Source organism: Larimichthys crocea, chromosome I (assembly GCF_000972845.2).
Source record: "Larimichthys crocea isolate SSNF chromosome I, L_crocea_2.0, whole genome shotgun sequence".
In the NCBI taxonomy this organism is placed as follows: Eukaryota; Metazoa; Chordata; class Actinopteri; family Sciaenidae; genus Larimichthys; species Larimichthys crocea.
Genome location: NC_040011.1, coordinates 2,056,957 through 2,073,489, shown reverse-complemented (window position 1 = coordinate 2,073,489; position 16,533 = coordinate 2,056,957). Strand labels below are relative to the sequence as shown.

Below are 16,533 nucleotides of genomic sequence, written 5' to 3'. Positions count from 1 at the left end.
ATCATAAACGGCAATTTATGTTCTTGTTTTTTTTTGTATGATGTTGAAACTAAATGGCTGCGTATCGTACACGCAATGTGGCGCAACCGCAACATTGGAATTTGAGGGTAATTTAAGAGGGTCAGGGACAATATATGTAATTTATTTTGAATTGTTTTTGCTGGAATCCTCAAATCAAACATTATACATAGAAAGTGTAATCCAAACAGTGCATAACTGAGGTTTCAGAATTAAATTTTTCTTTAGCATACTGAGTTTACAGGATAAACCCGAGCTCCCGGAGAAAACCCGTAGTCACAGAGAGAGCCTCCACTGTGCTGTCCGATGACCTTCTGATGTTTCACCCCTTGATGAAGAGCATTAGTGCAATCAAAGGGGCTGAGAGAGTGATTGCCAAGACGGGGAGGGGCACAGCTTTACAGAAACAACCGACTGAAGAGAGTATGCCAGCAGCTGCCGTTATTGTCTTTCTGAACACAGGCGTCTGTCAACTTCTCCTGCAAACGCTGTACGATAGCTGCATCCATGGGCGGTTCCTTTAATATAACCATAGTCTCCAGCACCTCTTTTTTGCCAAAGTTCTCCTGCGGGTCTTTCGTTACAGCCTTGCACACTTTCTTGACGTCCTTGGTCTCCAGACAAAGACCTTCCTTCATGGTCTGTTTGAGCAGCCTCTTAATGTGGGCGTTCACCGTCTCCTGGCTGCAGTTCTTCTTGCTGATACACTCTTCTTGTCAGCAAGATGACAAATAAGCGGAAACGCTTGTCACTGTCTAGCTCGGTTGCAGGCTCCACGTTTAACGTCGGTGGTTCCATCTCATCTCCAGAGTCCATTTCCATCTCAGGGATACTTGGTTCTCTTGGGTTTTCCATCAAGTTCTCAGGGTTGAGTTCTATCTTGATTCTGATGTGTCTTCTGTAACTGAGTCCGGTAAACAGTGACACTTAAAGTGAGGCGACCACTGTAGTGCAGTTCCTCTAACGTCCACTTGAGTCTGGCTCCAGAAGTGAGTCAGTCTCCATAAGTCCCCATGTCCAAATGACTTCACGGCAGAAATAAACATGTTTACAGCCTGGTACAAAAAACAGTTTTGGTCTCTGTAGCTAATTTCAAATTATTTGGAAGACTTTCATGTAATGAGCAATACAGCCGAGTCAGCAAAGGACCTTCGCCCCCACAGGAGATCTTTGAGCTCTTCTTGTTTTCTTGGACAGCTCAGCTCGCGTGTGGCGTGGGAGTAAATTCAAATTAATTAAAAGTCAGGACCGACGAGCGCCTCGGTCAGATTACAGGAAGCTGCGAGGCGACACATCCTGCGGCCCTGCTGATCTGAGGCTCCACAGATAAGGGAGCGACCACCTGTCACCGGCACCGACAGAGAGTCTTGTATACGGGCTCACACCACGGACGTCTGTCACGTCCAAAGGGAAGATGAAGCCATCACGATAACACACTGTTGTGACGCTTGTTTTAGGGAAACAATGGATGAATGTGACTGGACAGAAGAGTTATTACATGAAGGAAACGTGGCTCCGTTATATTAGTGTTTAATATTTGATGAGGTGTCGTATAAAACTAATACATCATCTGTTGTTGTTGCTCGTGCTGAGGCAGTGTGGGAGTGTTTTCCACATGTATGAATGAATGATGTGTGCTGTGGGGGTTTTGTATTAATGTATACACACAAACACACACACACTTCCTGCTCGAGTTCCCTGCTGCTCCTTTAAAACAACCACAACAACAACAACAACAAATGATTTATATTAATATAAATGTCAGACACAGTTTTCATTTTCAACTCAAAAATCTGAACCTCGAATTTCGCAAATTTGACATTTAAACAAACATTATAATTAGTCACTCAGCGACCAGAGCTCAAGACACAAAAGATTTATAAAGAGAGCAATTTTAATATCAAAAGACAAAACATATTTTACATTAGAACAATATATTACAAGAGGAGGAGCTGTGTTTTTATCTGTGTGTAAAAACGGAATGAAGGTGGAGGTTTTAAAGGGCAGCTGCACCACCTGCTGGCGGTGGAGGTTACTGCTCGTGACGCTTCCTTTACCATCTTTGCTACCTCAGAGCGTTTACCAGCCGATCTGTCTCAGGAGTCGTTGGGAAGGCCGAACAGTTTGACGGTGCCCGCCTCGCGGTTGTTGTCGTATTTGCCCTCCTTGTCGTCGCAGGCGTAGGCCAGCAGCGGCCTCTTTGGGTGCCAGGCGACGGTGAAGGTGGGGGAGTCGCACTGCACCTCCCACAGCTTCTCTCCTACAAACGGTGGTGAAAGAGAAGGAGACGTGTCAGCCCTCGCACAGAGCTTTCTAAATGTTGTTGTTCAATCTTGAATTGTGATTTTTTGACAAACAGTTTAGACATCAGGGCTCCAAACGCACTCTTTCCCTCGGTGTCTGCAACTTCTGAATTTTACTTTCAACTGTCCAAGACTTTAACCATCAACCACTGTCTTACACTGAAGTTCTTTTTAGGGCTTGTAGTGTAACACTTTAGAGGTTTAGTTATAGTATACTGTTTAGAATATGAAGTAACGTTAACACCGGTTTGTTGTTGACATCCTTTTTGTGGTGGATAGACTGTATGTAATGTAACAAGAGTGAAACTATAAGTGAGACAATCAAAGCCAAGTGTGAAAATGTGTAAAGGACAATGAAAACGGGTGGTGCCAACGTTGTGATTATACCGTTATAAAAGATGTATTGAGCTTGTTCTTCATGAACTGCTTCTATTTTCTGTGAAGAGAATAAAAACCTCCGCTGTCTTCTTTGCAGGAGACAGAACTGAGTCTCAACAGGTTCAATAAACTTCCATCATTTCCTTAACCTGTAATCTTCACGAGGCACGACTCGTGCCCTCAACGCTGTTTTGGTTATTCCCCCAGAAGTGTTCAGCCTGCCAGACTTTAACTTGCTCAGGTTTCTTTGGTTTATGTGCTTCTACCATGAGTAAAAACCGGTGGTGACTTTATAGAATGATAACATGACCTCCAGCCCGTGTCATTTCTGTCGTACTGACCTGTTTCCACCTCGGCGATGTCTATGAAGTGATCCTCGGAGGCGGAGGCCAACATTTTACCGTCATGGCTGAAGCTCAGAGTCCTCACAGGCCAGTCCAGCCTACAACGACAACGACGACAGAAATGACGTTCATACAGGGTGACTTCATAATTACAAACAAATCACATAACACACACACACACACACTCAGACTGACCTGGAGAAGCAGCGGACACACACCAGTTCCTCCACGTCCCACAGGCTGACCAGGGCGTCGGCACTGCCCGTTGCGAAGTATTTCCCCGTGGGGTCGAACTTGATGCAGATGCAGTTGGACGGGTGAGCGTTGATGGACTGGATCGGCTTCAGCTCTGGATAACTGCCAACAAAACACACTGTTCACTTCGGCTCCGAGACACACGACGACAGACGTCCGGACACGTTACACCGATCTAACGGGATCCTGACGCCACGTGTGACCACAGATGTGTCTTATACCGTAAACTGTGCATTCCCCAATGACCTCTGAAAGAAGAACTCCATGTACCTTGCTGTGGCGTTATGCAGAGACGCATCAGAAAGAAAAACTTCACGCTGATTTCATGGTGAGAAAATGTGTTTTTCTTTTGTGGTTTTGAAAGAATGAAATCCTGCAAATGACCCCAACGATGAACGTAGAGGAACGTGGGAGGAGATTAGAGATCGAGCTACACATCTTGAGCATCAAGTGGACGTTTGAGGATGCTACTTGGTTGTTACGGAGCACAGTGACGGCGGCAACTTTCACACTTTAAGTCCTCACTCCACTCACACCACGACAGAGCTGTTATGGAAGTTTCTATCCTTAGGTTACACATGGTCACGTGTTCGTCTTGAGGTCCTCAGCAGTATTAATTGTTTGTCTTTGTTTGGGAACAGTAGGTGCCAGTCTATCTCAACACTGTGGTGTCCAGGGTCACAGAGACCTGTTGCTGCCTTCATAGACTCCAGTGTCTCCAGACTAGAACATGCTGACAATAACACCTCCATGGGTAAAGACATTCTCTGTGACTAATTCTGGGCGTGTAGTATTTGTGGTGTTATCTTGGGGTTTAAAGTCGATCCACCAGGATGAGTTGGGGCAGAATGTGAGACCGACTCAGGCACTTCTGATGAACTTTGAGAGTGTCTCTAATTCTCCTTGGGCCAAGTGTCAATAAATAATACAGCATCAGACATCAGAGGCTCCTGAACACTTTCTGTGTCTCTCCGACTCTCCGTGTCAGGCGGGTTCTTACGTGTTGACTAAACTTTACACACCGAGTCTCAAAATGACGCCTCAGCTCTGTAGCGCATCAGTGTCCTCAACTCGTAACGACGGAGAAAATCAAACACAAAGCATGTACACATGTCACACATTCAGCAGACAGAGACTTCACGCCTTTTTTTAACACGTGTGAAAACTGACAGAGCGCCGTGCTCCGACAGCTTCTCATGAATATGTAGGAAAAAAGTTATTTGCGGAGACACGTCTCCCGCGTCCTACCTCAGGATATTGATGCAGCCGTTGCCGTTGGTGAGGAAGAACATGTCGTTGTCGTTGTTCCAGGAGATCTCGTTCACCTCGAACTTGAACTGCTCCTCCGCCTTGGAGCGGTGCGTCTTGGCGTCGATGAACGTCACCACGTCGTCCTTGTTCCCGACGGCGATCGTCTGTCCGTCGGGGCTCCAGCAGATGTTGATGTTCTCTCCTGGAGAAACAGTTGAGACTTTGAGAAATCACAGTTTGAGGATCTACAGATCGGATGACGTCGGTGTTACAGGCTGTGTCAGTTTACATATCGTGTTTTTCACGTGGACAGAGGGAAGCGGGGCGTTCGCTGTCAGTCGTAGGAGGTGTAATCAGTGTGAACCATCGTCTGGAGTCTGCAGCCACGCAGAAGTTCTCACACACTTCACCACACCAACACCTGCCACCACATGATCTAAACCTCCCACCTTTCGTGTTGACGGTGGCGATACACTTGGTGGTGCGGACGTCCCATATGCGGATGGTCTTGTCTCCGGACGCCGTGACGAACAGATCCGGGTTGGTCGGATGCCAGCAGAGCTGGTCGACACTGTCGCCGTGACCTCTGTAGTTGTTTTCTTTCACCTGAGGACAGAGACAACCGAACTCATCAACGACATGACTGACAGCTCCGTGAAACACAGAGCTTCACGTAACGTAACGAAACAAACGCACCTCAAAACACAGAGCTTCACGTAACGTAACGAAACAAACGCACCTCGAAACACAGAGCTTCACGTAACGTAACAAAACAAACGCACCTCGAAACACAGAGCTTCACGTCACGTAACGAAACAAACGCACCTCAAAACACAGAGCTTCACGTCACGTACCGAAACAAACGCACCTCAAAACACAGAGCTTCACGTAACGTAACGAAACAAACGCACCTCAAAACACAGAGCTTCACGTAACGTAACAAAACAAACGCACCTCAAAACACAGAGCTTCACGTAACGTAACAAAACAAACGCACCTCAAAACACAGAGCTTCACGTAACGTAACAAAACAAACGCACCTCAAAACACAGAGCTTCACGTAACGTAACAAAACAAACGCACCTCAAAACACAGAGCTTCACGTAACGTAACAAAACAAACGCACCTCAAAACACAGAGCTTCACGTAACGTAACAAAACAAACGCACCTCAAAACACAGAGCTTCACGTAACGTAACAAAACAAACGCACCTCAAAACACAGAGCTTCACGTAACGTAACAAAACAAACGCACCTCAAAACACAGAGCTTCACGTAACGTAACAAAACAAACGCACCTCAAAACACAGAGCTTCACGTAACGTAACGAAACAAACGCACCTCAAAACACAGAGCTTCACGTAACGTAACAAAACAAACGCACCTCAAAACACAGAGCTTCACGTAACGTAACAAAACAAACGCACCTCAAAACACAGAGCTTCACGTAACGTAACAAAACAAACGCACCTCAAAACACAGAGCTTCACGTAACGTAACAAAACAAACGCACCTCAAAACACAGAGCTTCACGTAACCTAACAAAACAAACGCACCTCAAAACACAGAGCTTCACGTAACCTAACAAAACAAACGCACCTCCAAACACAGAGCTTCACGTAACGGTATCAGTTTCCCCGTCAGTCAGCAGCGCCGCGGAGAAAGCAAATGTACGGTGCTGCTTATTATCACTACCAATGTGTCCAGAGGAGCAGAGGGAGGAGCAGAGGGAGGAGGAGAGGGAGGAGCAGGGGGAGGTGGAAGGAAAGAAGGAGCAGGGAAAGATGTAAGGAGAGGATCAAAGAGAGGAGCAAGGTGATGAGCGAGGAAAGGAGCGGAGAGAGGTGCAAGAAAAGGAGCCGAGAGAGGTGGGAGGAGAGGAGCAGAGAGAGGAGCAAGGAGAGGAGCAGAGAGAGGAGCAAGGAGAGGAGCGAGAAGAGGAGCAAGGGGAGGAGCAAGGAGAGGAGCGAGGAGAGGAGCATGGAGAGGTGGGAGGAGAGAAGCAAGTAAAGAGCAAGTAGAGGAGCAGAGAGAGAAGCAAGGAGAGGAGCAAGGGGAGGAGCAGGAAGAGGTGGGAGGAGAGGAGCAGGTAGAGGAGCAGGGAGAGGAGCAGAGAGAGGAGCAGAGAGAGGAGCAAGGAGAGGAGCGAGAAGAGGAGCAAGGGGAGGAGCAAGGAGAGGAGCGAGGAGAGGAGCATGGAGAGGTGGGAGGAGAGAAGCAAGTAAAGAGCAAGTAGAGGAGCAGAGAGAGAAGCAAGGAGAGGAGCAAGGGGAGGAGCAGGAAGAGGTGGGAGGAGAGGAGCAGGGAGAGGAGCAGGGAGAGGTGGGAGAAGAGGAGCAAGGGGAGGTGGGAGGAGAGGAGCAAGGGGAGGAGCAAACAGAGGAGCAGACAGAGGAGCAGACAGAGGAGCCGCCTCAAACACGAACCTTGACGTCATGTAACGTTGGACAGTTGGCGCGCTAATGCCGTTGCCATGGCTACATTACCGTTTACAGTGTGACGCGGTGGATTATTTACAGCTGTGACGTATTAAAGAACTGCTTTAAATAATAATGTATTAATAATAATTATAACAACGTTTAATATACATTAATAGTAATTATTATTATAATTATGTTTAATTTAAATTAATAGTGCTTAATAATCCTCTCGTGACGTCACAGACCGGCTAACGTTAGCGTGCTAACCCACCAGCCGGTCCTTCTCCAGCACGAACACGCTCGCCGTCTTGTCGAACGAGCCGGACGCCAGCCTGCGGCCGTCGCAGCTCCACGCCACGGAGTGCACCTTGGCCGTGTGCGCCGGGAACTCTCGGCTCTTGTTGTTGTTCCTGAAGCTCTCCTGCATCTCCTGGTAGTACTGCGACGCCATCTTGGGGTCTTCTCTCTCTCTCTCTCTGCTTCCGGTTTCTTCACGAGGCACAAAATGGCGCCGGGAGCGAGTACCGCCATCTTGTGTCTCGGAGTGTGTTAGCCGTTAGCTTCATAAAAATCAATCCTTCTGCTTCTAAAGCAGTTTATTAGTGTTTTTATACTTAAATCAAACATCACATCACCTTCAGAATGTTTCATTTAATATATCTAATACTTAAAATATATGCTGTTTATACAAGACGCCATCTGTCTCCTTCAAAATAACAGTTATTAGTTAGCAGTTAGCTTAGCTACAAATTTTATTTTCATTGTCACGATTATCTTTTTTAAGCCAATAAGGCATGAACAAATCTAATTAAAAAAGCATCTAGAGTCAGAAAACAAAGAATAAATTGCATGGTTGAAGTTGATACAAATCTGAACCTCATGTTCATTTTAAACATGATTTATGATGAGTAATGCAAAGTTAAACATTTAAGTTTAAAACATATCACTCTGTCTCCTCCTCTTACTAACAAAATCATTCAGAAAGTCATTGTTGTGGAGAAATCACTGAAGTCAAAGGTCAAAGGTCAGGAGTTAGAGACACTCTCAAAGTTCATCAGAAGTGCCTGAGTCGGTCTCACATTCTGACCAACTCATCCTGGTGGATCGACTTTAAACCCCAAGATAACACCACAAATACTACACGCCCAGAATTAGTCACAGAGAATGTCTTTACCCATGGAGGTGTTATTGTCAGCATGTTCTAGTCTGGAGACACAGATGTCTGTTTACGCAGATTGGACCGTCAACAACAAGCTATCTATTATGTCTATGAAGGCAGCAACAGGTCTCTGTGACCCTGGACACCACAGTGTTGAGATAGACTGGCACCTACTGTTCCCAACCAAAGACAAACAACTAATACTGCTGAGGACCTCAAGGCACACACGTGACCTCAGTCATATTTTGTGTCACATCTATGACACCAGCAGTTATGTTTTTAGAGGTTAATGTTTAGTGCATTTAAATGTTTAATTATGTCAACCAAAAAAAGCCAAATCTTCCAGCCATACAGTATCTGACAATCCTAGCAGGCCATGAATAATATATAATAAAAATGAAGCTTTGGACCGCATGAAATCTGACCGCGGGCCGTGATTGGCCGTACTTTGGACATTCCTGGCTTACTTGATAACTACAGTTAGCCTACTTTGTGATTGTTGACGTGACTGTTTGATAAATATGTCAAAATATCTGAAATATTTCAGGGTTTTCTTCCCTCAAATGACAGAAAACTGAAAAATGTTGAGGTTTGGACAAAACGAGACAGTTGAAGGTGGCACTGAGAAGCCAGTTTTTCTTTTGACACATTATATTTTTACCGAATAATACTTTTGTACACTTTTGTACCCAGTTAACATTTGTATTTTCACTGTAGGACTTTTATGTGTATTTTGAGTATATTTACAATGTGGTATTTGCTATTTGTACTTCAACTTTTAGTGTTTTTATCATGTCATGTTTCAAATTTCATAATTTTGCAAACTCACTCCATATTTCAATAAACTGTCCAAATAAAGACAAACAACCAGCTTTAGTTTGAATTGCAATTTTATTTCAAGTGATGCTAAAATGAAAATCCATGTTTTAAAAAACTTTTAAACACTCCATTTATATCCCAAACACACACAATATCTATAGTCACCCAAACTCTGTCAGATACAGTAAATCCCTTTGTTAAGTAGCCACTTGGTTAACAACTACGCAATCAGTACAAGGACCCTGCAGACATCCCCTGCAGGCCAACGCCGGAGCCGTCTGAAGGCCTGTGCAAGGCCTCGATATGCATATAATATTCAGGCCTGTGGCTCTGATAGGTTGTTTTCTGTGCAGCCTAACAGTTCATTAACGTCTGGTCCTTTGCATTAGAATTAAATACACCTAATGGACAGAAAAAAATGCACTTTTAAATGTGATTCTGTGTTTTAAGAAAGAACGACAAGGTGTGAAAGCATCATAGAAATGTGCCGTATGTAATTGCATACTCTTCAAAATTGTTCTTAATGTTGCATCACGTGGCAGGAAAGCTATATATAGACAGCAGGCCCTACAAAATAAAAGTCAAGGAATGCACGGTGTGAGATGCGATGGCGAGCGTGTTGACCGAGTGCAGAAACAATGAGGGCGTCTCAGAACGTGTGCACGCTGGACTCGGTGGAAGAAGGCGTGTGCAGAAGACTCCAGTGGAGGGACGACAACAGTATTTCATTTCACACCACAAAATGTAATTCAGGACGTATATATGTTTGGAGGCAGGTGTCTTTGGAGAGGTAGACGACGTACACGAGCACCTCATTCCTCCAAAGCTGTTCTAACCCGTCACTCAATAAGTGTTTTTAAAAAATGGCTTTCTATTGGTGTCTCTCAAACGTTTTTGCTGTCAACGCTTGTCCCATTGGACCCTGAGAACATTTCTGTTAGATGTGCTACTGTCTTTGCTGTTATTGGAGGAACCTCTTGTTCTGTTCCCCTAAAACCTGAAATCACCACCTCAGAACCCCTCACGACACACTGATAGTCGACACGCTGAAACCTGGACGAGAGCCTCAGCAGCAAAAGCAGTGGAAGAAAAAGGGAAAGACGATCCACGTCCGATGCTTTCTGGACAGTTTTTCTGAACCCTGGTTGTTTAAAATTGTTCCTTGTGTGTTCTCAATCAGCTTCCATCCATTTAGACTCAGAGAGAGAGAGAGAGGAAGTTCATGAATGAGATACTCTGAATATCTGCATACTACAGTCAGGGGTGCACACTCTTGGTCTTCATCAGTGGATGCAATTTGCAGTTGCAGTCAATCAGTTGAATAATAATCACAATTAGGTTGGGACACCTTCGTTATGCGTCAATAATTATCGGCACAGAAATAATGTCTTGATGCCAGCCAAGAGGTTAATGCAACACTACCTGCTCAGTTCATGATCCCCATAGGATTAGCCCTACTGATTTCGGGGACCTTTTTTCCTTTAACGCTGTCTATTGGGCCAAATCCTCCAGTTTTATATAATAAATCAGAGCAGCAACAACCGATTCAACCGATTCATTGATTTGTTGTCCAAACTCTCTGATTTCGTCAGGGAATTTCATCAGAGATGAGATTGATCTGCTCCTCAGAGGATGAACCCAACACTGTGACCTTTCCTCCGATGCCAAATCTCAGAATAAACTTTGCAGTTTTAAGGCTTTAAGAATACCTACCTCTCTTGTGTGTTTGTGGACTGTTTTCCACATTATTAATCCAAATAATTCAATAAAAATGGTGGAAAAATATCCATATTTGTTGACTTTGTTTCAATCTACTAGTTTGTCCCAACTCTAATTATGATATAAGGAAAGTGTGTCTCAACACACAATTCATGCATTTTAATTAAAAGCTTCTTTCACTGCAGCGTGGAGTAAAAAGCGTTTAAATATTACTATTACTGATGAAGCCGAGAACCACACACATAAATCAACTTTGTGCACCCCCCACCAACTACACCTGGGAGTAAAGAAGAGGAAAAGGTTGCAGGAGAAGCGAGAGATTCTAAACAGTACAGTGCATTCCTTCTGATGACACAAAGAGATGTCGATACAGACATCTTTGCGCATCGAGCAGAGAGAAAAGAAAACCCCTAAAGCTTTGCAGTCATTGTACAAGTTGAAGTGTTAGAAGAAGAACTGAGGTTCTGTGCAAAAAAAAGAGTGCAGCGTTCCCTCGTACAGTTCGGTCAGTCCGTCTTCCGGGATCCACGGGTTTGTTTTCTGGAACCTTCAAAGAGAAAACTGATGCGATAAATACTGGTTACTGAATAACAGCGGATGCTGGGTAAAGATCAGCCATTGTAGAAAGCCCCGACACTGTGGCCTTGTGTTTACTGAGTCTTTTTAGCCTTTTTCTACGTGCAAATTTGAGACGCCAGATGTGAAACTAAAGCGGGTATTAGCAGGCGTACAAAGCCTCACCCTTCAGTTTAGGCTTTAATGTCGATGCTTCACATTCTTAGTTGATGCAGACAGCATATTTTCTAACGTGAACTGTCAGTTATGAAGTCCGAATACAGAAAGAAGTCTGAACTCTTGTTTTCTTCTGTCATTCTTCCAGGTTAGGAGCCTTAAACTTTGTTTTTCAGACGTACCATCCCTACAATGGACTGCAACCTATACTTTGAGTTGACCATAATTTGTCTCCTTTGTTGGCCAATGAATCACCTCTGTGAGAGAGCAGTCGTGAATATTGGATAACTTGTTTAACCTGCTTATTTAACGTTACCAGCAAATGCCTAAACTAAAGCTGGTTTACATCAGCAGGAACAATAATTTGAATATTTATCAACTACTCATGAGCGATGGTTTGAAGAGGCAGGGCTTCTACAATGACAGGTCGGGGTGCGTTCACAACACTTTATCTGGAGCACGTCCAAACTTTGGACTTGCACTCATAATCAGGTGTTAGAAATTACAAAAAAAAGTTAACAAATTAGCTACATGTTAGTCATGTGACAGACCTCCAGTTAGTTTTTAAATCATGAGTGTAAATCTGAAAAACACAAATACAAAAGTACAACAAAGTCTAATGTGTGATCACACCCGAAACCTTCTGATGTGAGGGTGAATATTGATGACATCACGTCATATCGGCCTATAAATGATCGCAGATTACAGAAACAAGCCCGTGATCCTCAGAAGTCCATCCTAGCACTCGGCGTCGGTGCTGCTGCCGTTGACCGGGCTGGCGCAGACAGCGGCCCGTGCGTCCTCACCGCCGTTCGGTTCGGCATGTTCGACTCCGTTCGACTGGACGCACTTCTCGGCCGCGTTTTGAACGTCTTCCCCGACGCTGTGGAGCAGAGACACAAAGACAGAGCAAAGGTCAGGAGCGAAGTACTGCACATCTGTATCAGACATCTGTATCGTCCCTGGTCTCACCTGTTGATGCAGCCGTTGCTGACCGGAGACTCTGCTGGTTCTTTCTCACACAGAGAGCTGCAGGACCTCCTCTCCTGCCAGGAGCCCGCTCTGGGCTCTTTGCCCGTGTCAGAGCTCTTCCTTCTGGCCACGACGGGTCCAGGTCCTGACCCCCGCCTCTCTTGGCTGACCCTGGGACCCGCAGAGTCCGAAGGTACGTTCAACCCCGCCGGCCCTTCTGGATCTTTGCCCAAGTCGCTGCTGGTGCGCCCCCCGTTCAGGCTGTCTGAGGAGGAGACGTGGCTCATCTGGCCCTCCCGCTCATCTAGAGAGGAAGAAGAAAACATTCTTTGTTTTGTTAGTTGATTTTACACGGCTGAAGACCTCCAAAGTCCCCGATCACCCTGCTGATCTATTACCGATGCACTAAGCCTTTGAACGATGCAGCTACTCCAGGCAGTGCATGTAATATACTGTTGGGTACTTGACTCGATTGATGAACCATCCATCCATCTCCCATAACCACTTATCCTTATCGGGGCCTTAACATCTGCCTTGCATGATTATGTAGCCTGCTGTGAGTGAAGTCTGATTCTCAAGTGTTTAGGAAAAGACATAGGATGTCATTTTTTGGCTATTCCTGTGTTGTCCAGCAAGTCTTCAGCTGTCATTTTTTGGCTATTCCTGTGTTGTCCAGCAAGTCTTCAGCCTTTTTCGGAGGTGTGGTCTTCTTTGTCACCTAAATATTTGCTCAGAGTTTTGCACTTGACACGTGGGTCGGAGGAGGACAGACAGGAAGCAGTCTTTATGTAACATGCTGTTATTTTAGGTCATTCAGTGTTTCCTGACAGGACTGTGCAGGATGTGTTGTTTTCTTCTGGCATTTCTGTCATTGTCACACTTTCATTGTCTTCTCCAATTTACCACAAAAACAAACGTTGGTTCATTTTCATGACCTGTAACAGAAGCACCAATAAAAATGTAACGTTTGTCTTGCATGCCTCCTTCGTTCTCTCTGTTTCTGACCTCCCTTCAGCTCACGTTCAGTTATGAAATGAGTCTCGATATTCATCCTGCACAGCTCCTCTCCTCGCCAACAAAGCTCTTCACGGTTCAGACACCATTGTGTCTTAAAGAGCTCATAGTACCCTCAGACTGCAGGGTTCCTTGTGATTCCTGTATAAGTGGACCCAGAGCCTTCAGCTGAAAGTGTCATGAGATAACTTCCTTTATATTCTGTTGTGATTCGCTCGTGCCAGACGAGTTTAATCGATCGTGGGGAAGCCGATAAATCCACGTCAGCTGTGATGTGACCTCGTTGTAACAGTGTGTTCATGCTGTGATGCAGAGTTCCCTCTGCTGGACACAAACAGACACTGCAGCTCACATTATTTCTGCCCATGACACAGCAAACAGGATCTGATCTGAACTCTCAGATCCAGATCTCACTGAGCCGTTCACATAACAAGTATTGTTATGTGTGTGTGTTTGTACCTCCGGAGCCGGCTTCTCCCGCTTTGTTGCGTCTGCGTCTCAGGATGACCTCCAGCTCGCTGTCCTTCTTCCCGGGTGGAGAAGGCCCCGACTCCTGAGACCCTCGACTGGGGCTCCGCTTCACCGTCTCCTGGGGACAGAAAACAACCATCACATTTACAGAGTTACACATAAAAATCTGAAGCTGTTTAACCGACAAATTAAAGTAAGACATGCTAGATAAAAAGCCAGTCTTACCAGGATGCCTTTCAGTTCTTCCATGGCGCTCTCCTGCGGTTTCTCCTCACAGACCGGAGGCGGCTGAGAAAATAAATAAAATAAATTGACTTGATGTTTTTTACAGAGTTCAGGTTGGTAATGACAGATTCTTATGAAGAGTTTCACTGTTTATTATTTTTTAAAGATGCCACATGCAACACACATAACGTAGACACGGAGACAACACAAAGACAAACCAAGAACAGAACTTTAAAAAGGTAACACGCTGGATAAAGTCGACCTGTGTGTGATGAGAGGAAGGGAAGTGTGCAGAAATATATGAGGAAATAAAACCTAAACATTCATCCCGATTAGTACGCTTCCCTCAGGAGAGGAACAATAAGAAGCACAGAGTCTGGCCCATGAAGTTATGTGACGTGTCTGACTGATTAAAACAGCAGGAGGGAGTGTGTGTGTGTGTGTGTGTGTGTGTGTGTGTGTGGTCAGAGGGAGGGAAAGAGAGTGGCGTCGGGCGGCGGTGACTTCACATCAAGAGATTGATGCAGACGTCAATATACTCACTTTTACTGCGACTCTCTGAGGCGGCACAAAGGAAGAGCAGAGGAGAGTAATCAGACAGAGTGTGTGTGTGTGTGTGTGTGTGTGTGTGTGTGTGTGTGTGTGTGTGTTCAGACGACATCAAACGAGGAGTGTTTACTGATGCTGGATCTTTACGATGCGAGCACGACGAATGAGGTTGGACGGACTGTTTCAGCTGCTTTGAGATTGATTTGTTGATCAGTGTGAGGTCACAGGACTCTGCCCTTTGACCTCTGACCTCTTTATTATTGTTGGGAGGGCAGAGAGACTTCATTTTAGAGAGTTTATGGGCAAAAAAAAACCCAAACTGAACATGGCAAACTGAACCCCCGGCTGAACTTTTGATGGATCAGAACCAGAAAGGCTTAACAGCAGAGAAATAACTGAACTTTGCACACTACCTGCTGAATATGTTGCACATTCCTGCACAGACTGTACAGATCTATTCATTTGAAAACACTATATCAATAAGTTTTTATCTTGATCTGTTGTTTTACTTAAAGGTCCAGTATGTAAGATTTCGGGGTCCTCTTCCACGGAGGAGGCGCTGTAGCTTCTCCGTCACGCTTGGAACGGGAGGGCGAGCAGCAGGGTACGAGATGACTGAAGTCCTGCACACTGATACGTTGTTATGCACCAAACACATGCACATTTGTTCTATGTAAAAACCATGTCTGACATGTGTCGCTGCTCTCTGGTGGACAAACTATAAAACTGCAGCAGAGTTTAGACATTTGAAAGTTCATTTTTGGAATAATCTGAACCCTGAAGGTCACTGCAGGTTGTTTTTAAGTGCTTCATAATCAGAGAATATGAATATTATATACAATAACAAACACTCTGTCTGCCTGTCTGTCCTCACCTTGCTCTCCTGACTCTTGACTGGCCGCAGCACGACACCATGTTTGATCCTCTCCATCATTTCGTTCACCGCCTTCACCTTCACGTCGTCCACACCCTCAGCAGCTGAAGACGCAGAGACAGATCCATGGACGTGTTCATGATCAGATCAGGTGGTAAACAGGTGAATAGGTGCAGTGAGACTCACCTGGAGGCTGCTCTGCCTTCACAGAGGCCTTCGAGCCTTTGGAAGACTTCTTCATGATGGCTATCAGAGAGCTGAGAGACGAGAGAGAGATGATGATGATCAAAACGTCCCTTGACCTCCAACCTCGAGATATGTGAATAAAAATGGGTTCTATGGGTTCTTCACACACTTTATGTTAATCCCATGCAGCTTTTTGGTACTATAAGTATTTATTTGTCAGGTGTGATGATGTTAGTTCCCATTACATTAAGCTCACTGTATAAAATGAGCTCCTGTGATAATCAAAGCTTCATGAAACTGGCCAACCACAAACTGGAGAAAAGGGGATCATGGGACGTTTAAATACAGGAGAAGTGCTCGCTGTCTGATCGTCCAAAAGTGCTGAAAATTCAGAGAGAAAACTCCAAATGTCAAAAGATTTTGTTGCCGAATCATTCATGGATTTTCCTCCAGTGTTTCTCAACGTGATGCTGTCTTAATGTATTCATATATATATTTATGTATTTTGACCGTTTCAGTTTTCGAGTGTTAAATTTGCCACCAGATCTTTGTAATAAATGGTATCAACACAAAGACTGCTTCAATCATGACGTGCTGAAACAGTATTTGTCCGTCCGTCCGTCTTCTTCCGCTTTATCCGTTATCGGGTCGCGGGGGCAGCAGCTTTAGCAGGGAGGCCCAGACTTCCCTCTCCCCAGCCACTTCTGCCAGCTCTCCCAGGGGGACCCCAAGGCGTTCCCAGGCCAGCCGAGAGACATAGTCCCTCCAGCGTGTCCTGGGTCTTCCCCGGGGCCGCCTCCCGGAGGGACGTGCCCGGAACATCTCACCAGGGAGACGTCCAGGA

At 45.2% G+C, this 16,533-nt stretch overlaps 2 protein-coding genes across 2 annotated transcripts in view; both read right to left on the bottom strand.

Annotated features, from left to right (window-relative positions):
• Positions 1-1,892: 1,892 nt before the first annotated feature.
• On the bottom strand, positions 1,893-7,460 carry thoc3 (THO complex 3). Its single transcript, XM_027286845.1, has 6 exons — positions 7,241-7,460; positions 4,999-5,155; positions 4,547-4,751; positions 3,239-3,400; positions 3,041-3,141; positions 1,893-2,278 (listed from the first exon to the last, which is right to left on the bottom strand). Exons 1-6 carry the CDS (start codon positions 7,418-7,420, stop codon positions 2,115-2,117), a joined length of 969 nt encoding a protein of 322 aa, XP_027142646.1. The 5' UTR covers positions 7,421-7,460; the 3' UTR covers positions 1,893-2,114.
• A 1,834-nt stretch (positions 7,461-9,294) lies between these two features.
• Positions 9,295-16,533, bottom strand: part of shtn3 (shootin 3) — a 43,958-nt gene continuing 36,719 nt past the window's right edge. The window contains 7 exon segments of the mRNA XM_027286071.1: positions 9,295-12,281; positions 12,371-12,674; positions 13,844-13,973; positions 14,081-14,143; positions 14,624-14,638; positions 15,504-15,607; positions 15,690-15,760. Of these exon segments, the coding sequence (XP_027141872.1) occupies positions 12,137-12,281; positions 12,371-12,674; positions 13,844-13,973; positions 14,081-14,143; positions 14,624-14,638; positions 15,504-15,607; positions 15,690-15,760 (832 nt within the window). The 3' untranslated portion in view covers positions 9,295-12,136.